Consider the following 24567-nt stretch of genomic DNA (forward strand, 5'->3'; position numbering starts at 1 on the left):
AACGCACAAAATTCAGAGCCTCTTTTGCTCGGTACCGCTCGACTCCTGTTTGCCAGCTAAGCACCCGCGCCAAAAAACCACTTGGAATAATAACCATTGGCCCGCAGAAACTCCAAAGGAAAATGCCACAAAAGTGTTTACATAGCGTCAAAGTGAAATATTTTATCGACACGCACATGCAGACGCCTCCCAATTCCCCAATCTCCCTTCCTCTCCCCCTCTCTCTCTCTCTTTCTCTCGGCCATCCAGCCATCATCATATTACAGCACTCAATACTCAACTCTCGTCTTGACTTTGATTCGCATGTTAACAACTACAAGAGGTTCGTTTTTTGGCGGAATGGCGTCAAAAGAAAAAGTAATGTGGAAGAGAGTTCAGAACATATCCCGCCTCGCCTGATTGGGTGGTTGGGTTTGGTTTTCCTTTTTGTAGGGGGTAGGGGAGGGATGCCGCAAGAAATTATTACGCTTTATCTTTTGATTTAACCTTTTGTGCGACAAAAGCTTTTAATATGCAAATGACTAAATGAGCGCCTTGGGCGGTGGATGCCGAGGGCGGTTTGGTCAATTGTTACATTTGCACATTTCATTAAGGTTGAAGCCCAAATGGCAGGACTCACTCCATTCACTCCACTTAGCAGCTCCTTCTTCACTCCATCCACTCTTAACTAGCTGACGCAGCTGCCAAGGCGACAGTAACAAAAATTCCTTGCCTACACTTTGATGTTCTTCCATAAGTATGCACATATACATTTATATATATACATATATACAGATGTGTGTAGGAGTGTGTATGTGTGTGTGTGTGGGCACATTCGCATATCATTATGTGTGTGTCTTCGCATAGTTTCCACCAGCAAAATTTTGTTGTTTTTTTTTCTGTGTGTTGTTTGGTTTGGTTCATATTGCCTAGATTTAAGATTATGAGCTGGCTGAGTTTTGTGGCTCACCAAAGCCAGGCGTAGCCAAAGGCATTGCCAACGCCATAGCCCATGTAGTTATATGTTAGTATGTAAATCTCCTTCTTCAAAGGCATAGAAACGTCTCAGGTCCCAGGTGGTTTGGTTATTAAGTCGATTTTGTGCCGAGTGCGTATGAAGGACGTATGCCTTAAAGTGGCTTAAAGTGACTTTACTGAAAGCCAAACGGAAGGCCCGCCCCCAACCGCATTCTCTCGCTCACACCCTTTAAATGATGAGTATAAAAAGTTTCTTTATTTGATTGGCGGTTGTGTCATCTTATTTAACAATCAAACGGATGGAATAGCTGTATACATAAGCTACTAAATCATAAAAAAAAAGAAATTCTTAAAATTTTTTTTATTTTTAAAGGCCTAATGACTTTAAGTAAGTCATCTAGCAACATTTTGGCATTCGAACCACTTAAATCATTTGAACATAATTTCTTTTAATTAAGAACTAAACAAATAAATGTTAGCAATAACATTTAAAAATAAAAGGAATAAGCGTTTCCACATAAAAAATAGTTGTTAAATTAACACCTTTTTTTTATATAATTTTTGTTTTGCCGGCTGAAGGTTAATAAATAAAAAACAATAAGTTTATTTTACTTTTTTGGTTTGCAATATATTTCGATCACCTTTGTAAAAAAACATTGTGTTTTTACAACTTTTTACTACTTTGGCTTCTCAATATATTTCAATCATTTTGCAAAAATCGGTGAGTTTTTTATGAATTGACCTCGATTCGGCAAACAAAAGGTTTGACATAAATATGTATATAAACGATAATTAAAACAAACAAAGCAAAAAATGTACAGAGCATCTCCACAAATATTCTTTTAGAGGAATTGTTTGAGTCGAGAATTTAATGCTCATTCTACTAAAATGAAATCTATCACAACAAAGTGCTTAAAGTTGAAAACTCAGCGTTTGTATTTTCACCTTCTTCGAATTTGATGATGTTTTACAATTCTATTAAATTAAAATTACATTTTTTATAGCATATGAAAAGACGCGTCTAAAAAACCTTTAGAGATATAAATTAATGTTAATTACTTGGCTTTAGGGTAAAACTCAAAGTTTCGAAAAATTTAAAATTATTGGCTACCTCTCGAAATCGATCTATGAAATTCAAGTACATTAATTCTTACATTAAAGAAATGTAAGGACCTAAAAACGCAAGCTAATAACAACAATTAAACAAAGTAAAGTGTTTATTTTCCCAAATGACAAATGTGTAGTAACATTTCCATTAATAGTTAATTTATAATTGCCTTTAATGAACTTACATCAACTTTTATAAATAAATATTATAAATGAAAGTAAAATGTGTTTTTTTTTCTTGTGCGGTTGTCGTCACTTATTACAATGTTCAAAAAGCTAAGTAATTATTTGATTTGACTCAGATGCGGATTATACTAACTAATATAGTCTAGACAGGACATACATACATACATATACTTATAACATTTAACAATTGCGTAGGCATAATATTCTTGGTTACATGTCTAGACGAATTAATTATTTAAAGCATTTATCCAAATACAGTTAACCTTAATTACATGATTAACACCTTTTGTGACTAATCATATTTCTAGCTTTGTTTTTATTACGTCAGCATGTTCAAGGAAATGCTTTTAGATAACTTAAAGACAAAAATCAAAAAACTCATTACTATTGTATTGAATTTTAAACATAATTCACAATAAACCATAATGTACAGACATATATATTTACATAAAAAATTCTTTGTGCTCACATTTTATAAGGTTTTTGCCATGGCAAAGTAACGAAAGTCTTCGTCCACATACCATTACATCATTTTATTCCCAGCTAACGAAATTTCATTAAAATTATTTAATTTGTCTGAGATTGTTGGGATTCTTGTGTATGTAAGAACCTACCTCAATTGCATACAGTTTTCATAAATTGTTTTGTAAATGAAATTTTTAATTTGTTTCATTTTTTTGTATGTGGTTGTTGTTGTTGCTGATACAGAATAAAACCAGAAGAACAAGAAAAATTTGTTTACTGATGCAACCTAAAAGCTAAAAAACCAATTTTCTTTTTCTTTGCCACATGCCACATGCCAAAAAGTCGGTCCCAGACAAATTATATTTAAATTTGAAGCATTTAAAGCGCCCATAGGAGTCATAAATTGGTTTTTTGCTAGCATCGTTTCGGACCTGTATGACTACGACTACGATACGATGTATCTGGCCGGCCGGAGGAAACTTTTTTACATGAGTAGGAAAGAAGCCAAACCCACCTTCTCGTTGTCTCATTATGCCTGCCATTTAACAACAAATTTAATATACGCTATACATTGTTGTCTTGGCTCGCTCTTACTCTAGCTGAAGTTCATGTTGTTTTTCTTTAGCTATTTTTTTTGTGTCCTGTTGCCTGGGTCAACACCTTTGAACTTTTGTGTTTGCTTCTGTTTTGCATAAAATTGAAAATTTGCCAGACAAGTGACTTGATTTCTGCCTAGAACTATCCAACAGCAAAATAAACGAGCAAAACGAAAAAAAAAAACAACAACACCATACAAATATAAAATGAAAAGTAAAGCTTGAGACACACCCCAAAGGCCTTATTCTTATACATAGAAACAGAGTGAGAGAGCGAGGAAGTTCAGTGTCTGGGTCAGGTCAACAGATTTTTGTTACTTTATTATAGAACTCGACTTATTTGTCTGCATGTTGCATTTTAATCTCCATTCTAGCAGGGATAACAACTAAAGTTTATCCTATTTGCTTTTTTGCTTTTGGGTTTATTGATTGTTATCTCATCTTGTGCGCCTTTTCTGCCTTCTGCTGCTCTTCCTATCAGTTGGGGTTGGGGCACAAATAGAGAAAAACAAACAATGTTGAGGCCTTTGACTTGGATTGGGTTGCCACTGATGGGGTTAGATAGTTGCCTTATCTGTTGAGAGTGAACTTAAGAAAAGTATAAGTTTGAACAAAATACATAAAACTCAGTTTTAAATAGCGAAGTTTAACTACTCTTCTAATATATTTAGTCAATTTGAGTGCTTCGGAATAAAATAATCTATTTAGGGTGCAGAAAATCTCATAGCAGAATTAATCGAAATAGATTTTATTCTTTTATACTCTACTTTATTATTAATAATTCATAATGAAGATACAAAGTGTTGCTAGAGAGTGTCTCTCTGACTATAATATGGTTTAAAATGAACCAAGCTTTGATAGATAAAATACTTTAAACTATTTAGTAATGAAAAAACCATTTCACAATTGCCTTCAAAATTAGTTACCACTGCTCTGCCTTAACTTACCGATTGACATTTAGTTTGGCAATCCAACACTTGGACACAGATATTGATGCCTCATAGAGTAAATTCTATTGGCTATTGAATATCAATTTAAATTTGATTATTTTATTGTTTCTCTTCTATGCATTGCATTCCATTCGATTTTTCATTGGGCCATTTTCTTCTCTGTTTTTGCTTGATGATTTTTTGTCGATTTGCATTTATGACATTTTTGTCTATTCACGTTTTGACAATTTAATTGAATTTTCTGATTCTTACGACATTATGTCGTTGGATTGCAGCTAAAAATTATTACATTTGACTGTATACATACATATATCTATAACTGTAAAAGTTTTTCTCAATTTTATGGTATTTTTCTTGAATGTATTTTATTTTAGCTTTATTTGGTTTTAATTCAGGTCCTTTTTTTTTTTGTTTTGTGTTATGTTATACCTATACACAGAAATATATCTAGAATTGAATTTTCATAACTGGCTGGTTGCCAATTGCCATTGTCCTCTTTTGATTTTTTGGCAACAAAATTTCAATTTGATCAAATTGTTTGAAAATGCAATTTTATTATGAATTTGTCATAGACAACGAAAAGAAGAAGTAGAAAAAGAAAATAAAGAATAGAAAAAATAAAAAAATGTTGCCTTTTATTGCTTTTGTGGTCGAGAGGCAAATTTAATTTGTGTAAAAGTTTCATTCTTGAAATGAACTTAAATTGCCATCAAACGGCAAATATGTAAATGCCAAATAATCCTCAACAGGAAGTCGGACAGAGAAAACCCACAGGACTGAGCAGGAGTATAGTGTGGGTACGCGAAAACGTCCGACTGACTGGCTGACTGACTGACTGTCTGACCACAACACACACGACCCAGGATAATTTCCAGCAAAGGCCTTAATGTGTGTTGTTGGCCTATAATACTCGTAATTTTTATAAGCTCAACCGCACAAGCGGCTCAAAAAGTCAACACAAAAACGGCGCCGGCTCATTAAGTTGAAAAAAAGAAAAACAAATGAGAATGGAATGGGGAATATTTTTTTGTATTTTAAGGGGTGAGGCAAATAGGGTGAACCAAACATTATTTTTGCCAACATGTGCTTGAATTTTATGTTTAAATTTTAAATCGTTTTTGACCTTCATAGAGACCAATGCATAGCAGTAATATGTTCATGTGTGGAGCCATTTCAACAAACTTATTTTCTTAATTTTTAAAGTAAGTTGTAAGAAGATGAACAATATTATGACTTAATACACCCTTTACACATATATATTAACTCTCTTTTAGTGAAGTTCTTTATAATTGGTACTATAGTATGATCGAAAGTCTTTCAATTAGTGAATTTCATGGGTTTTTCAAAATTTAATTCACATTTTCATTAAAAAATTTGATTGTTCTACCAAAACCTTATGAGTTGAAGAATTGGTTCATTAGTTTGGAATATCAAGACGAAAAACAAATATTTATATATTTTGGCATATTTAGTTTAAGATTAATATACAAAAATTGATTGATCAAAGTAAATATTATTAAACTTATTGCAATTTCACAAATTGCATTTAATTTTTTGTCTTTCTACTGGAACAAGCTACGTTTTTAAGAGTTTTTGGAAGAAAAAAGGATCTAAGAGATAATCTATTATTTTTATCAACCGTATAAGACTCATAAGTTTCTAATCGTCGCATGATATTATTCAATATTAATATGTGCCTTAAGCCACTCTTAAGTTTTAGGATTTTAGGGCATATTTTCCTTAGGAAAAAAAAGTATTACTTTATTAGCAAAACATTCAGACGTTTGCAATGTTCATATTTCAAAATACAGCTCCTTCTTTTGTAAAACGTTTTGAGTTCTTTTCGGGCTTAACAGTCTTTATCACTTTTATTTTGCTAGCCTTTTCATATGTATAAATGTTTTGAATTTGTCATTTGATCTTCATAGTTTTGGCAAATGTTGAACATGTAAACGTGATTGTATTTAGTTATACATTCGATATAAATATAAACGTCTACTCGTATTTGTGTGTATATGTATGTATTTAATGACTCTACTCACTCTCTCTGCCTAAGTTTATCTCGCTGCGTGGCCTCTTTGTTACCATTTTATCCCCTAGTGGTCCTCATGAAAATTTTTACCACTAATGAGCACAACGATTAATCGCAAAATGTCACAAACAGACACACATGCACTTACACACATACACACACAGAAACACACTCGAAAAGCCTTCGTCGGCTTTGATGTCGTGTAGATATCAACGGTAAAAGAAAAAAAAAATGTTACATATACTTTGCTAGACAATAGTTTTATATATTTTTAATGCATAACATTGCGTCATATCTATGATGCAAGGTAGTTAATGATAATTTTTGGTCCCAAGACGCAATGGCAATTACAAATAAGAAATGGAATGTGGTAACGCTTATAAGTATGCTATGGAAAAAGACATAGTTAAATTTCCATTAGAATAACTGTTGGATGACGCTGATGGGTTAAGGCAAGTCACTTAAATGTTGTGCTAAAACCATGAGAAATATGCAACACAACATACACAAGACTATTTGCTCCATGCATTTGACATACAATTTGTCAGTTGCCAGTTGCGTCAAGTTGCTAAAACTATTGTCACAAAAAGCAACAGCAACAGCAACGGCGGCAACAGCACAAAATTCCATTAAAGTTTTGCATTTGCAATTGCATCAGCAAGAAAAGCAGCAAAAGCTCCTGTCGTCGACAATGTCATCGCCTTTTGGGAGGCGTGTTTGCTGAGCGGAATATATAGCAAAGATAGCAGCCATATAAAGAGATGCACTACGATGCATTTTGTTCAAGTGAAGTGTGAGATAGTGTGGAAACGTGTGGGCTACTGATTGAGGTTAGATTAACCGTAGAATAACCAGGCATTTAAATGGGCTTTACCATGAGTAGTTTCTAAACTGTTGCTTCTATTGGTAGAAAGAAAAATGAATATCTTTGACACTCTCAATTTGAAATTTTCCATTTGCTGAAGTGCTCAGCCAATTATTTTTGCTAGAAACTCAATTAAAGCTCTTATTTTTGTTTCTTTTTCTTTTGGGTAAGGGTTTTTCTCTATTTCTCTGTGCTTGGCTCTTCTAGGGTTAATTCATGCAAAAAGGTTATGCAGCTCAGCAACCAAATGTTCTACACTTCCTCCCTTTATGTTCGTTATTTGGGTCCTTTTCACTTCCCTCTGACTTGTCTCTCTTTAGGTTTTTTTTTCTTTATTTTTTTTTTTGGCAACTCAAGCCAAACCAAAAGCAAACCCAAACCCAAGGCAACTGGCATAGCAAGCCAAGTGAAGGCATCCAAAATGCGAAGCCAAGTAAGCCAATCAAGGCATTCAAAGAGAGCATATTTAAATAGCTTTTAACATGCACGAGCTGTCGACTGGTGTAGTTAAGTGAAGGCCAAACCAAAGGCGACACAAAAATGCAGAGCCTTCCTCTCGCCTGCCCTCACTAAGTACTTCTAAAAAAAATAGAAGAGGGTAGCAAACGAGATGAAATGTGCCCGAGCAAACATTTTTCAAAGTGCCAGCTAGAGCCGAAGAGTTGAAGGCAGTTTAAAGTCGTTTAGTAATGCAGTCAACGTTATGCATTTGCCTTTTTGCCTTTGATGCACCGGCAAATGCATTGAAATTTCATTTTTGTCACTTTTTTTTTTTGGAACTCCATCCACAAAGAGATAGCAAGCTGCTCGAAATCTCAGACGACAACTAATGGCATTCAAAAGAGGCAAAAAAAATAAAACCCAACTCTTTTGATAACCAAAGCATAGAAGGGATACAGTTGTCATCAAATCAAATGCTTAAAGACTAAGAAAAAAAAGTTATACACTTAATGAAAACAAAATTTGATTTTAGCATTGAGAGTAACGAACAAAAAATTGAACATAAACTTTGCTTACATGCCCAAGCAATGAAAGATTATTACTCTAACTTCATCTATGATGCTATACAAAAGCAATAAGCCAATGAAAATCAGACACGACTTGAAGACAGAAGCGTTTAAAGAACATAAATTCAACTTTAACGTTAAAGTAAATGAAATGGTAGAATCTTCAGTCAAACATACATTGTAAGTGTGTGCTAGGGGGTGGACAAATGGTTGTCGTTATGAGGGCTGCTTCTGCTACTTTCTTTAACTTGTCCAGTTAGTCATGTTTGTCTCAGGTGGCTATTTTTATTTACCCCCTCTAACTTTATTTGAAGTCGCTGCTGTTCTACACGAATTGAGCCAGCCTTTGTCCACATTGGCGGCAGTGCTAAGCAAACATAAAGAAAAGTCACACAAGCAACCCTCACGCCCATTTTCACACACACTCACTCCAACACACCCACACACATGTATACAATTTCGAGGGCATTTAAGCGCATATTTATTGTACAACGTTGCGTATGCGCAATAAATTTTCACAAAATTTCAACGCATTGTGGCAATAAAATGACATTTTTTCATATTTACACATAAAGTCAGAGGCAGAAAAAAAATTCCCTTCCCGGAAAAGCCTTAGCAAAGTGAATGAAAAGCGTTTGGTGTGAGCGTGGGGGAGGTGGGGATGGGTGGTAAGGTGGTAGGGGGCAATACGACTGTTGAAAGATGTTACAACCATTTTTATGGCCTTTTGCTTTGATATGATGGCGAAATATTTTCAATGCAGACATTTTTATTTGTATGCAAGATATATTTTTGTGATATGAGTTGACGTGCGATAACAACAACAACACCATATAAAACAACAACCATACATACAACAACAAACAGCCACAACATACATATGTGCCAGTTGTTGCTTGGTTCAATGCCAAAATATTGTCGCAATTTAAAATCATAAAGCCATTATATTCAAAAAATGTCAAAAATCTTTTAAGCTTAAATTCTAAACAAAAATCGATATGAATAGAATTCATTTTGTTTGGATAAATCTTTACAAAATATTTCTCTACACCAGGAAAAGAGTGGACACCAATAAATAGAATGGAATGGAGTTTCGCAGAAAGTCAACAAGCATTTTTATTAAAATAAGAAATTTTTTTTAATAATATTTCTGTTCTGTATATGAAACAAAGTAGATTGCAGATTTTGCAGTTCAATTTATGAATAAATTTTTAAAATGGAAAACGTATTTTAAAAAAAATTTTTGCTTTGGTTAGATATTTCGTAAAAGTCCTTTGAGAATTTCTGATTATATTTGAATACAAATCTCGGAACCCATGAGTATTTTCTTTTCTAAGACTCATAGATTGAAACGATAGGCAAAATTTAAAGGTCGAGCATTAAAATTTGCTAAAAGCCATGGCCAAAATAAGCGGCACGCATTTTGCACATGCATAATAAATAACCGAAAATAAGTTCATACATACATATGTATGAATATATATGTATGTATACCTGTACAGGGTATACATATGCGTAACTATATATACACACATATATTGCGTGGGCAGTATTTCCCTGTATGCTAAGCTAAGGGCATAAAAATTTACGCGTTTGTAATTACGTAGAAATTAAGCCGCCATCAGCATTTAATTGCAAAAAAATAAAGGAACGGAGGGAAGCACACACATACCGAAACTGCACACCCACACACACAGGTTGAGCATATGAACATTTAATTAACAAATTTTACGCATTTATTTTCTATTTTCATGATGACGATGTTGATGATGATGATGATGATGATGATGATGCTGACCAAACTGTGAAACCCGCACACACAGTGAAAACGAAGGACATTGATGCCGTCGAGGGTAAATCAGTGTCACTGCCCTGCCCCATTACCGAGCCTTTGGATAATGTTTATATGGTCTTATGGTTTCGTGATAATGCGGGCATACCACTCTATAGGTAAGTCACAGCCAGTCTGTGTCTGAGGTTCGCATTTAATTAAATGCACAACAGAGAGCGAGAACACAAAGGAAAGAAAGAATAGAGGAGACAGAGTGGAGAGGAAAGAGTTTGTTGTGGGAGTTGCCTTTCAAATTGCTGCTTAAGCTAGATAAGTGTGTCGTAGACTATATGTGATTTACCTCCTGTTATATTCTTCTTTTTTTTTTGCGCTGGATTCTGGTTTCATGATATTTTATTCCTTTTTTCTCCTGAAATGCCTCTTATTTCAGGGAATTATCTTAATTATGTTTACGTAATTTACAGTAATTAAGCTCAGGCATAAGGTTGCAAAAAAAAAAAAACCAACCACAAATATTGACTTACAGAATCTTTAACATTATAATTTGTGTGTGCTGGTAAGACGTAATGTGGGGTTATAGCTTTAATATAAATTAAGGTAAAAATTGCCAACTTCATTTTAACTTCTAATTGCATTCACGTAATTCTCATGCCACGTTGCTCCTTTTGGTTGTCAACTCGGGGAGCTCATTCTGTATAATAGGGTAACAAAGGACATATAAGACCGAAACAAAAACTATTTCCTCGTGAAATGGTATAAGGAGAAAAACATATTCATAATCTTATACAAACAGTCATTAATTTTTTTTACCAAATATCCTTTTATTTGATTAGCTTTTAAGTTTTTTTTCGTAGCTAAAAGACAATGTAATATTGGACAAGAAATACAACTTATCTTTTCATTTTCTCTAATATACAACAACTCGACAATTGCCTGCCTTTTTCGCTTTTATTTAAATTGTGATTCGCAACTAGTTCAAGGCTTGAAGCAGTTATATGGCAGATTAGTTACAAAGTGCCTAGCGAAATTCTATGTTTGTTTCTATAAATAATTTTTAGCTTGCCTATTCTAGAATTTGAAGTGATTATAGAATTTTTCATTTCCATTTTCGATCACTAAATTATCTACCAAAATAAACATCATGGGTAATAAATAGTTCATCATTAAGGAAATGTTTTAATCTCATTTGTTTTTTGTGCACGTCTTTGGCCATTTTCATTACACTCAATTTGCATAGAGATGTCGTGTTGCTTCTCTTTCTCTTTTAGGCCCAGCCTTTATTTTTCTCTTTCTTTCTCTCTCTGTCTCTTTCTACTGCTCACTGCCTCCCTTTGGCGTTGCGTATTATTTAGCCATAAACATTTGCCAGCATAGGCTTCAAAGAACTGTTATTAAGTTGCTTGCTCTCAGTGCAATTTTACTTTCGCACAATTTAAACGAAGTGAAACTCTTTTTTTTTCAACCAGTCCTTTTTAGACCTTCCTTTTTCAGTTATTCAGTAAGTTTTTTTTTTTTTTTTGGTTCTAATTAAAATGGTAACGCAGCGCGGAAAGAAAAAAAAATTGGGTTAACGCTTGCTGCGCTTTCGCTTGCACTTGAGTCGCCCGTTCTGCCGCCTACTGGTCCGCCTCCTCATCGCTTCATCGTCCTGACCGTCGTCCTTGTCGTCCTGGTAGTCGTCGTCGTCACTCGTTCAGTCTGCAATTAAGTTGTTGCATTCGCGTTGAGTGTCGGCGGCGAGTTCGACGCCTGGCCGCATAAATTATTATTTTGTGTTGCATACAAAAAGGCGCTTAAAGCGCAACCTTAGTTAAAAAGACTACAAAATGTCTATAAAAAGAAATGTTGCCACTATTTTGGGAAACTCGTTTTTCTCCTGTTAAAAAAATTACGTCATTAACTAAGTCTTTAAATATTTTAGGTAAACGAAATATATGAAAACTGGAGTTGCTTAAACTTTAAGGGTTTTATTAAATTGACAAACTATAGCATAGCCTAAAGAAACAAAGTGCTTCAGGTTTGTAGTTTCCCAATTACCGGGTCATTATTTTAGTGATACACAAGTCTAATGGAAATTAATATGAAACACGTGAAACATTTTCACTAAAAGTGAAGAACTAGATGCCAGAAGAGGGGATTTTTGTCTCTAAGAAAGCTTGCATTCCAAATTTTTTAAGACGATTCTTTAGTTTTTCAAATCAAGAGCATAATGTTACTTTAAGAATTGACCCTTTTGAATTAGAACTCCTTTAAAGATTACACAGGACGACATTTTCGAGGTCATGAAAAAGTGTTGCAAGTTCAATAGGTCTTTTATAGTAATTTGGGGGTGCTGATCACGGCCCTGTACTTAGTTTTTGCCCATCACGTCAGGATTTCGAAAAAAAGGCGTTGGAATTATTCAAAATGGCCTCTTTTTCAATATTTTCTAGTATAATATAAACAAGTTTTTATACTCAAAACGTTATTATTTTAACCTATTAATATATTAGGTATGATTTAAGCGCAATTTACACAAAATCAAACAGTCGTTTCTTTGTTATCATGCATATTATCGTACACTTTGGATATGGTCCCAAAATGAGTAAAATTTGAACCAAAAAGTATGCTATAGGGATTCAAAGAATTTGCAACTTGTTATTTTAAAGAATTATTGTAATTTTATGCATCTAACAAATTGTTTATAAGTAATGTTGGCAAACAACAACTATTTTTCTTAAACAAGAAATTCTACAATTCGTTAAAAATGTAGAAAAACAATTTTCAACTTTATATAGTATACTTTTGGGTGCCTATTTTCCAACCCTAGATCCCCTTATTTCACAAAATCTGGACGTGATGTACAAAAACTATGTATGCAGTCAGAATCAGCGTACCCGAATTAGTTAAAAACACCTCTCAGGTTAACGTCACCAAAAATCATGTCGGCTTGTGTTAGAGTTAGACTTAGAGTTTTGTAGCGAATTGATTATTTGTCATGGTAATATAATTTTTTGTGTTATGAACTTTGATTTCTTCTAGGTTTGTAAAATAAATAAATTATAAATTACAAATAAATTAAATTTAAAGTCAAATTTAGCTTGTTATGTGATATATTAAAAGGTAAAAGTTAAACACACGATGCCCCTATGGTAACTCTCATAATTGATTAGGAATAAACTTTAATTAATACCAACTTAGCTTGTTTTCTAAATTCAAGTATGAACAAACATTAATAGGATAATCCTTCAATGGCCTTTATTTATTTATTATTTTATCACTTTGTTCTTTTGGGAGTGAAAATTTATATATCTTACGAAAACTTTTACCCATTAAATGCAGTGCGTTTGGCATAAAAGCTGCACAAGAAATTAAGAGAAAAAAAAAACCATAAAGTAAATGCAAAGAACAAAAACACAAAAAAAAAGCGAATAAAACCTAGCCAAAATTTTATCTGCGGAACATAAATTGCATTTTGGCAAACGCTGCTTTTCCTCTGTCACTAGCCTCCCAATGGCCACCAAGAGCCCCACTGACTCCCTCCCTTCCTCTTGGCTAATGAGCAGGCTGAAAATAAATTACGCTAATTTTCGTGCACAAGCTGAAAATGGCTAAAAAAAAAAGGAGGGTAAAACCAACAACAAACGGTCTGAGTTATATTGGCTATGGATTTCATTAATTTCATAGAATGAAAGAGATAGAGACAGAGACAGACACGGAGACAGAGAAGGAGCAATTGGGGGGAATTTATATCAATGCTTACCTTATCCACCTAACAGGCAACTTAAATTTTTAATGTTATTTAATGTTTTTGCTTTTATTATACGTGTTCTTTTTTTTTTGTTCTTTCTCTCTTCTCAATTCTGCAGCTTTGATGTGCGGGATAAAGAGGCCAGAGACCAGCCCCGACATTGGTCAGCCCCGGAGGTTTTTGGCTCACGTGCCAAATTTCATTTTGATTCGCAGCCAGCAACATTGGAAATTAAGGTGAGATTTACTATATAAATGCGATTGTGCCACAATTTATGTATGTAAACCTATATAATATTAAAGCCAGGGCCAGAGCAAAAAAAAAAAAACAAAACTAAAGTTTTACATTTTTTAAATGAATCAAATATAAATGAAAATGTATCACAAAAAATAATACAGAAAATGAAATGAAAAAAGAAGAGCGGATCGGGAAAAATAAATAAATTGTGTACAAATTGCAATCAAATATTCTATATTCTGCGGCTGATAGAAATATAAAAAATACAAAAAGCAAATTAAATCTCGCTGACATGATGGAAAATACTGTTATACCCTACAATAAGAAATATTTTTAATGGAAATTTGTAGCTATTGCTGGTTTTCCCTAAACTTTGACTGACTTACATATATATACTTATCAAATCTAGAAGAAAATCTAACAAAATTATGCTTTCTTATATAAAGTATTTTTTATAATTGCATAGAAAATATTAAACTGATAGTGGAACTAAGAATAAACGAAAATATGAGAATTTCAGTTAATCGTGCATCATTTATTATTTATATTGCTATACTTTATTTGAGTGTATTTAAAAATGGATAACTAAATGTCAATTTGATGCAAATCGAAAAATTAGTTAAAGTAAACTTACATTAGCAAATGCAATCATATGAAATTTGTTATAAATTTAATCATGAAAAAATCTGTAAAATAAAAATGTTGCTGGCTAAAACAGAAAGTGACAGAATATATACAAATGGAGATAGAAAAGAAAGAAGAGAAACAGAGAGAGAGAGAGAGAGAAAGATAAAGAGATAGAGAGAGAGAGAGAGAGAGAGAGAGAGAGAGGGAGAGAAGAAAAGAGAGGAGGCAAAAAGAAAAAGAAGGTAGAAAACAAATTTAGATATCAAAAGTTGTTAAATTGCCTCGCGCACGCGAAATGTTTATTAATGTCTTGCATGTTTACAGATAACTTGATTTACCGTTATTGTCATGCAATACACAGATACACACACATACACACTTGAACGTACAAATGTACGTACTTATGCAATATGTATTTGTATGAGTTTGTTTGTTTGGCTGTGTGTGTGTGTGTATATATAAGCTACTTCAATTGCTCTCACCTTACCAATGGCTTGGCTTGTCTTTGGCCCAAACATAGTTGACTTTTAAAGGCCAACTTAGTTAGGGTCTTAAGTAAGTTAAGCAGCAGCAGCAGGAGTTTGAAGGCTTGGCTCGGTTTGAATGGTCTGGGAGGGTTGCTTTTGTTAACGAGCTGCATTTTGAGAAAATGAATGTGAACTGCACACGAAAAGGTTCGCACAGTTGCATAAACCATCATCATAATACGTAAATGGCAAATTGTTACTTATGAATTATGTGCTAAGAATGAAAGAGCTCTACCTTGTCTTCCACGCGGCGTTGTCTTTTTTTTTTTGGGTGGAGCTTATAAATGAATTTTAATTGCCTTTCAATTAGCCAGGCAATTAACTCAATGATATTTATGAGTGTCTGGCAGTTAAATTATAGATATAGAAAAGTCATAAAGACACAAAAGTAATAAACACACACACACACACACACACACAAGGGAAATCTATGTTTAACATAACTATTATTAGAGTTAGGTTGAAGTTAATAACGATTTTTAAAAAAATGTTAAGTAGTTCTTTTGATTTTGGTAAAAAACTACAGTCAATTCCTTCTGACTGTGAAAGAGAAGTCAATTTTTAGCTGATTCTAAATTAATTTTTAAACAAATTCAGCTGGCATTTAAACGAATTGATATTAGGAAATAGATTAACTAAAAGAAAGTTGCACAAAAATTTGTTAAAAAAAATATATAAATAAATAATCCTTAACTAAATAGATAAATTCATATATTAAATGACAATCACACATCACATCAAGCTTCCAACAAACCTTTTGGAGCCGTTTAACATTTCCAAATAATTATAATTAATACTGTAACAACTGTAACGGACACTGTTTTACGAGATATGTTTCCATGAACTAAGCAATTAATTCAAGTGAAAAAAGTAAAATGAAGAAATACCAATAACAAACTGAAAAGAAACCAAAATATACTGCTATCAAAAATGACCAAAAGATCAAAGAATTAAACCAAATTGAAAACTGAAACCGAGCCAGTTTAAGCTTTCACATAAAATGAAACATTTTTTGGACAGCAAAAACCAACAAATTGAAATCGAATATGCTTGTGTGTGTGTGTGTCATCAAAGTCTGAAATGTGACCTCATAATTGGCCACACACTTCTTCGATATGAATCTTAAATGCATATTACGACAGGATGGCCCACCCACAAGTTTGGTTCGCCAACAAAAGCAAATCTGGAACAAATGCAACCAGAGACATGCAAAATAATTGAAAATTATATATCCCCATATACCACACACAAATGCAGCTACCTGGATGTAGTTGGAATGGGATTAAGCATACCTACATACATACAACTTCGTATATGTACATATGAATGAATGAATGTTGTTTTGCATGCTAATCACATGTTTCCTTTTTGGTCAACCGTTTTTGCAGGATATCAAACGTCATGATCAAGGCATTTATCGTTGTCGTGTGGATTTTCGCACAAGTCAAACGCAAAGTTTCCGTTTCAATTTGTCTGTAATAAGTGAGTATAAACATGAGGCTATGCAAGAGCCAATCGAAAATTCCATTTTATGCATACCATTTCTGATGTCACCTCATCGTTGTTGTTGTCGTTGTCTTTTATCATTTTTTAGTACTTCCGGAACAGCCACTCATCTTGGACCGTTGGGGTCGTCAATTGAATGGCACACAATTGGGTCCAAAGCAAGAGGGCGATGATATTGTTATCACTTGTCGTGTTGTGGGTGGTAAGTAGACACCAATCTCTCTCTACAAATCTTCAACTCGATTCCACACTACACACACACACACACACACACATACAAACACATATGTAACATATATCCCTACGCTCGGCCAGACAATTTCCTGTTAATTTCCTTAAAAGCTTTGGCCCAGAAAAAAAGTAAAAGAAAGCAAGGAAAAGACAAAAAAAAAAAAAAAAAGAAACGCTTAGAAAAACACCCATGGAAAATGAAAATATCACAAAGTTTGCTTTGCTTTCCGACTTTACTCTTGTGGTATATATATTTTTTTTTGCTTTTTTTTTCAAACTTGACTTTTTAATTTGCACCATTTTTCGTTTCGTTTCGTTTTCGATTTTCCATCTGCTTCTTTTCGTTTTCTATATAGACTCACATATATTTTACTTGATTCTCTTTATACATACTACACATACAAATACATGTATATGTATCTTCTAACTATATCTTTGACCATCTCTGCCTACATAGGTCGACCACAACCGCAGGTCCGTTGGCTGGTGAATGGACTACTTGTCGACAATCAAAACGAGCACAATTCCGGCGATGTTATCGAGAATCGTCTGTTGTGGCCATCGGTGCAACGAAACGATTTGAATTCCGTATTCACATGTCAGGCATTGAATACACAATTAGATAAGCCCAAGGAGAAGAGCTTCATACTGGATATGCACTGTAAGTCGAAATGTGTGGTTTTTCTATTTCTTTCTTTCTTTCGTTTGTCGGCTAATCAATTTGATTTTGAAAATAATGAGTGAAACTAGTAAAGTTAGCCTTGCCTTTGTTGGATTAAGTCTGCTAGGGCAATATGTGGCTCTTGATTAGGATCAGAAAGGCAACAACAATGATTACTTAATAAACGAAGGTAAAATATAGTCAAGACCTCGAATCAGAAAACTTTGAAAATTAAAAATAAACCACCACTTCGAACGATTTGTGACATTGTTAGTCACTTGAACAATGATTCAGTAAGTCAGGGAATTAGTTAGTTCATAATCTTAATCACTTATTCATTCACTTGTTCACTCGTTCCTCAAATTGAATCGTTTAGCCCAACTCTTCAAGTCAAGATCATAGCAAAGAAAGAAGAAGAAGAATTTCTTCAAAAGTTATAACTTTAATTTCTTTGTTACAATTTCCCTTCACGTTAAATATATGTTTAGCAAAAAAAAAAAAAAAAAAATAAAAGAAAATATATTTAAGGCCAAAAGTATAATAAATTATGTATAAATACAGACATTTATTTCCTAGTCAAATTATGTCAAATTGCATTGGGGGGCCTAAATAATGATTCTATGTCGGCTATTGCAAAAGCTACTACTCGCTACACCTTCTTTTTGGAAACGAGGCTAAAATAATTACCATTATGTATTCTTTTTTGGTGAAGCCTTTAATTATAAGCCATATATGTAACCATTGTCAGAGCCATTAAATAATTGCATGTTAACAAAAATGAATGGAAGTGGACTACTACTGTTGGGGCGTCAACTCGAATGTCAGAGAACCAACAACAACGAGCCTCAGACACGAACGAATGTCAAAACAAGAAGAGAAAGTCTCAACACTTGAACACATTACATTGTTGCAAATTGTTAAAGTAAACAAAAAGTAACTAAAATAAATTGAGGGGGGGCGCTTTTGTAAACACCAAATAAATAAATTGTTCATAATTATTGAAGAGCATCTCCACTTTCGCTTTGTGTCTATTTGCAGTGAAACCATTGGTGGTGAAAATATTAGAGCCACCCAGTTCAATGATTGCCGATCGTCGTTATGAAGTCACCTGCGAGTCCTCTGGCTCTCGTCCAAATGCCATCATCACATGGTACAAGGGAAAACGGCAATTACGACGCACAAAGGTGAGTGAGTGAGTGAGTGAGTAAGAGTTGTATTGTGGGTGGCATCTGACCGCAATTGACGTACATAGTTTCTGGTCTCTACAGTCATGCTGCTCCTGCTGCTGCTGCTGCCGCTGCTGTTGACTGACTCACGTTCAGCTCGATAACTTATTGTGTTTGCACAGTCATGCCAAACAAACGTACCTCGTAACTCTTTGCCCACCCACACAAACACACAGAGACATAGAGAACACACCGACCATTTCCTCCCACTTGTTGTCCCTGGGCGTGGTTCACACTAGTCCTAGATGGCCTCCCCCTTTATCCTTTCTCCTCTTTTGTGGTTAGTATAAACACAGATAATGTGATATAAACTCCACAATACACAAACGATTCGACTCGCTTTGCTTTCCACTTTTCTTTTTCTATTTTTTTTTTGTCGGTTTTTTCTTTTTTTTGCTGCTGTTCTATTCTGCTTTCTGGTTTTTGTTTTTGCGTTTCAACTTTGGACAAATTTATGGGAGTTTTAGCGCAATTTTGTTGCAATTCATTTTTGTATGTCTGAGGGTCTAGTCCTGGCCCGGTTGTTTATGTCCCTCGCCCTCAGTCTGTCTGTCTCTCTGTCTGGAGGTCTGTCTCTCTATGTATGCATATATGGTGCATATATAACTGTGCTTTTACTGATTGCTTTGCCGTTTTTGGCCTCAACCACGTTTTTAAAGACCGGAAATGTTTTTCAGTAGTTTTCATGTAGCATAAAGTTGCCGTAATGCGGCAAAGGTTCTTCCACAGCTGAGCTATAGTTGGTGCCGCTAGTCTTAGCAGTATCCCTTGTTAAACATGAGTTTTCGTACCCTACTTTAGGGCTACTACTAATATGTTATGTTTTCTATTCATGTGGGTGGTTGGGGGTGTGCGTATATATGTGTGGGTGCTCTGACTTCCATAGACAAGTAAATGTTGCTAACAACATTGTTGTTCCTTGCTGTAGGAGGTATGTATGTACACACACACATACATAGTGAAACATTAATCAAAGCTTTGCCGAGTCTCTAATTGAGAAGTATACATATGTATAAAGTTGTCCTACTAAAGCTTATTTTTTTGCTTAACAAGTTTTTAAAGTTACTTTGTTTAGAATGTGTAAAATTCAAGCTTATAAACAAATTCGTTAAAACCAAATGAAAATTTAAAGATTTGTTTTTAGCCATTGGAACTGTTCAGTGACCTCAAGTTGGCTAATATCCAGTTTCGAATATCTAGAAATGCAAAAAAGAGTAATTTGTTAGTACAACATACAGGTACACAATAGTTAAAAATATAATAACAAAAAATATAATTTCCTGTCAAATTTCTAACTTTTATGAAAAATTCATTCAATTACCCAATGGTTTAATAATTTACTTACTTTACTCATTTGCCTGGTAGTTTTATTCAATTGTTTAGTTGGGAAGAGTATGAAGGAATGACCAGTCGTCAGGTTTAAATTGACGTTTTATTTTAGTTTTTATGTTGACGAATTAGTTTGTAAGTTGGTGACTGTAAGGACTAAGGTAAGTTAAGTCAGAAGTTTGCAATGCTTAGAAAAATTTTTAATTTTATGAAAAGAAACTTTTTTTTGAAATTCACACGAATTTTTTTTGTTATTTTCTTACCTAATGTTGTGAAGTCTTACACAAATTATGTCAACGAAACTTTATGTAGAAAACTTTACCAACTTTACCAAACCAATCTAATAAATTTTTAGTTAACTACTAAGTTAATTAAATTTATTAGTCAAGAATAGGGTTAAGGATTTTATTATTCATTATTAATCCACTTATGATCTATAAAAAGCAGAATAATAACATTATTTAATTTCTAAATATTTTGTTAATAATGTTTTCTAAATTGCCTGAAATTAATAGTTATTTATTGGCCATTAGAGAAACAAAAAAACATAAATAAATATATAAATGTAATTATGCTCTTCGAATAGAATATTCAACTGTCGATTTCTCGCACAAAGATAAACTAGAATTATGGAAACAAATTAAATGCAACTAATCAATTTTATTATTTTCATTAAATTAAACGACTAAAAGGATCCTTGAAAGCGAATTAATACTTATGGTTACTGCAAACACTTTAACGCCAAATACACACACACACACACAGAAATACACACATCGTAACTCTCAAAGGACCTTGTATCTGCATATTTCACGCCTTGCAGCCATTAAACAACCTAACGCCAGTTTAAAAGCGTCGTCGAGGAAATTTTATGACCCGTCCAAACTACAAGAATAACAGCTCAGCTAATTATGTGACGACCTTTGTTACATAATATAAAATAACACACACACACTTAGCCACACACACATGCAAAGACACCACAAAACATACATATACCAATAAATTTTAAATTGCAAACATAAAATATTTTGACAAATTTTGCAAACAAAAAAAAAAACGAATGATGGGAAAGGGAAAAGTTTTGCCGCGAGACCTCGATTTCGGTTTGTTGGCATGGACTTAAAAAATGCTCAAGCCTCTCCGGGTCTGAGTGAAACTTAATTAATGCAGAAACATTTTCCAATGGTGTTTTTTTCTCAACTTCTTTTCTCTTCTTGTTTTCCTTGCTGCAGGACGACATATCAAAGAACTCAACACGCTCCGAGTTGAGCTTTGTTCCGACCACAGACGACGATGGCAAATCGATAACATGCCGTGCGGAAAATCCAAATGTGAATGGCCTGTATTTGGAGACCATGTGGAAATTGAATGTCGTTTGTAAGTATTACAAATTGTGTTTAAGTATAAAAAAAAAAAAAAATTCATGAAAAACAGCAAAAAAAAAGGCAATGTCGACAGCAACCAAAAGGTAGACAGCGGCAAAGGCAAAATTTATTACGTCGGCGATGTCGTCGCCCGTTGAAAGCCTTTAAAATGCAAATAAATCAAAGACAAATGACAAATTGTGAATAATTTGCCAAAGGGCCAAAGCAGAAGAAGGAGGCATTTGGCCTGATGATGAGGAGAGGAGCCACCACCAAATTGCTGGGTATACAGTCGCCTTTTTTCTTCCCGGTGATGCGCGGAGAGTAAGGATGAAATATGTGGGCTAGTAAAATGTATGGCAGGCGCTTAAATTAAATGAAGGACTTTTCGTGTGCCCAAAACAAAATTTTATTTATCAAAATCAGAGAGAGAATAAAAAAGAATGAAATACAAACCGAAACTTTTTGCCAAATTAGGTCGATTTATGCTCTATATATAGACCATAAAGGTGGGACAAATTGTAGAAAATTTGTTTGGGTTCTTTAACGCAAAATGGCAATGTGACAAGCGAAATGAGTAGCAATATACACAATCGATGACCCACTTCGATAAAGCGATAAACAGTTGAATTTTTAGAAAATTAGAGAAGAAAATGGAATTTGAAAAGACATAAGGCACTTGTCCACTTTTTTTTTGTAGATTCAATAAAATTAACTCTTTATGAAGATTTTTGTCAATTAAAATCTGAATAGAAATATAATTTTTTTTGTTTTTAAAGCATCTTTGTAAAATCAGGTTTTTCACTCTTCTTATAGTTCCTATACTTTTCTTTATTGGATAAGTATAGTTTTATACTTTTCTTTTTCTGTCTAACGATAAAAGTGTCATACACATCTAATCATAGTCATCAAAATATCTACTTGTCGCAGTTTTTCAAATAAAAAAGCATCGTAGCAACCAGGAAAAACCATAGAAAATAGTATATCGAAATCAACGTAGGCTTTACAGTCTATATCAAAATTGTTTTATTGTTTGGAATATCAGAATTTCTCACAACGTTTCCAATCTGCTAGTGGCAATACATTTACGTATTTTGTACAAAAAAAAATTTAAAAAAATATATATACTAACATTCTTCAAATATGGATAGTTTTTATCCTATCAACTCCGATGAAAGTGGAACTGTTACAACTGCCAGTATCTTCAATCCTCATGAATATATTGGCGGTACTCTGGTGGCCATTGCTGGTAACGATTTCGCTACAATTGCATGTGATACGCGCTTGACCAACGATTTCAATATCCGGAAGATGCGCAGCCAGAGCAAACTCTTTGATGTTTCACCACAAACAGTTCTGGGATCGGTTGGTTGTTGGTGCGATACTCTGGCTCTTCTCTCTTTGGTACGCAGTTTCTCACTCAAGTATGAACTGGATAACTTAATGCCCGTTTGCCCCGATTCGTTGGCCAGTATGCTAACACGTACCAAGTTTACACGTCAGTACTTTGTATCCAGTGTGGTTGCTGGCATTGATTCCAATGGTCTGGGAGCTGTCTACTTCAATGATCCAAGTGGTAATTATCTACGTTTACCCCATCATATTTCTGGAACTGGTGGACGCATAATATTGCCTACTTTGGGCTGGTTCGAAGGTAATGAGGAGGATCAAATGAATGCTATAACAACATCGCTGACTGTGGATAAAGCTGTGGAAATCTCAATGGAGGCATTCAGGACAGCTCGCGACAGTGATATTTTTGTAGGGAATTGTATGTTTATAAATATTATTACCAGAGAGGGCGTTCAGTTCAAACAGCTGCCCCTGCCTTAGGAGAAGAGTGGTTCATTTTTTGTTGTTAATGAATTATAATCCACGCAGGAATATTTGGCATTAAAAAAAATTAATGTTTTATTTCCAAAGTTCAAATTTTTTGTGAAACTTAAACTTAAGAAAACCCTAAAATCGGGCGGAAAATCGGTTGGAATAGGTTGGTAATTGATGCTTTTTCAGAAGTTTGTCTTTGTTATTGGACACATGTAAGATAGGAATTTCGTAAAATTGTAGTATATCATATAAATTTGAAGAACTCTTTTAATTGCTTAGAAATAATTTAGAATGATAATTAATATGTTTCATGTTTTATTGGTGATAAGTAGATATTATACCATAACATCAGAAGTATTAAAAGGGATATTTAGTTTGATTTTCGTTCCTATAGTTTCCAATTTAAAACCTAATACTATGGCACATAGTACGGTACATCAGACAATTTGATTGTTTGAAATCACATTTAACGTCCTGTTCAGGATAATCATTCAATTTAAAATTAAAATTTCACTGAATATACACACCATTCGAAATCAATATGCCCATGTTGTTTGTGTCCCATTTCGTTTATATAAATTAAGCCCTACTCTCGAATTCCAAACCCAACCCAAAATAAAAAGGGCTACTGCGGACATCGTAAACTCGCCACAAAAGTCATCGCTTTCGTTATTCAGCGGTTTATTTGCCGCGGCAAAATGTATTTCATTGTATATCCTGTATATAAGTATGTATACAATACTTGTGTGTAGATTTACGGTACTCACTGTATACATACAGAAGCCGACTGTGTGTTTGTATTTCGGCATATCACGTAATGGTTTTTCTTTGCTTTGCGCTTGTTAAAATATTAAATTTTTTTAACGCCCACAGACACGCCCAAAAAATTGCTGGTTGCAAAAAAAAAAACAAATGAACGCGAAAGCAAAATAACGTGTTATGATTATATTTTTTATATGCCACACACATACCCACACACACACGCAGACACTGTGTTTTGGCTTCATATTTTATATTTTAGAATATTATTTTTTATTTGTTTGTTTTGCTTCCGTACAAAATTCGAGCAAATAAACTTTATGATCGGCACGTACAGACACAAAGAGCAGAGTATATGTATATATGTATATATATATATCTGTGTGTGTGTGTGTGTGTGTGTGCGTATGAGCAAGCATGTGTATTAAGACCAAGTACTTGACTTTAAGTTCCTCTTGCTAAGTACAACTTTTGAGTACACATATTTACTTGTTTATTTTTTAATAATTAAACAAAAAAGAGTAAATGAAAAAATGTTCTTAAGAAATTTAGTGAAAAACACATCCTATGCAATTTATTTAAA

At 33.8% G+C, this 24567-nt stretch overlaps 2 protein-coding genes across 2 annotated transcripts in view; both read left to right on the forward strand.

Annotated features, from left to right (window-relative positions):
* Nucleotides 1-21750, forward strand: part of LOC124460399 (cell adhesion molecule 2-like) — a 40536-nt gene extending 18786 nt beyond the window's left edge. Inside the window, exons 2-9 of the mRNA XM_047011047.1 lie at nucleotides 9989-10115; nucleotides 13806-13923; nucleotides 16467-16560; nucleotides 16673-16786; nucleotides 17273-17476; nucleotides 18515-18660; nucleotides 21267-21411; nucleotides 21469-21750. Of these exons, the coding sequence (XP_046867003.1) occupies nucleotides 9989-10115; nucleotides 13806-13923; nucleotides 16467-16560; nucleotides 16673-16786; nucleotides 17273-17476; nucleotides 18515-18660; nucleotides 21267-21411; nucleotides 21469-21506 (986 nt within the window). The 3' untranslated portion in view covers nucleotides 21507-21750. The remainder of the gene's footprint in view (nucleotides 1-9988; nucleotides 10116-13805; nucleotides 13924-16466; nucleotides 16561-16672; nucleotides 16787-17272; nucleotides 17477-18514; nucleotides 18661-21266; nucleotides 21412-21468) is intronic.
* A 791-nt stretch (nucleotides 21751-22541) lies between these two features.
* LOC124460388 (proteasome subunit beta type-1-like) lies at nucleotides 22542-23231 on the forward strand. Its single transcript, XM_047011027.1, has one exon. It carries the CDS (start codon nucleotides 22542-22544, stop codon nucleotides 23229-23231), a length of 690 nt encoding a protein of 229 aa, XP_046866983.1.
* The last annotated feature ends 1336 nt before the right edge of the window (nucleotides 23232-24567 follow it).

Source organism: Drosophila willistoni, assembly GCF_018902025.1.
Source record: "Drosophila willistoni isolate 14030-0811.24 chromosome 2R unlocalized genomic scaffold, UCI_dwil_1.1 Seg200, whole genome shotgun sequence".
NCBI lineage: Eukaryota > Metazoa > Arthropoda > Insecta > Diptera > Drosophilidae > Drosophila > Drosophila willistoni.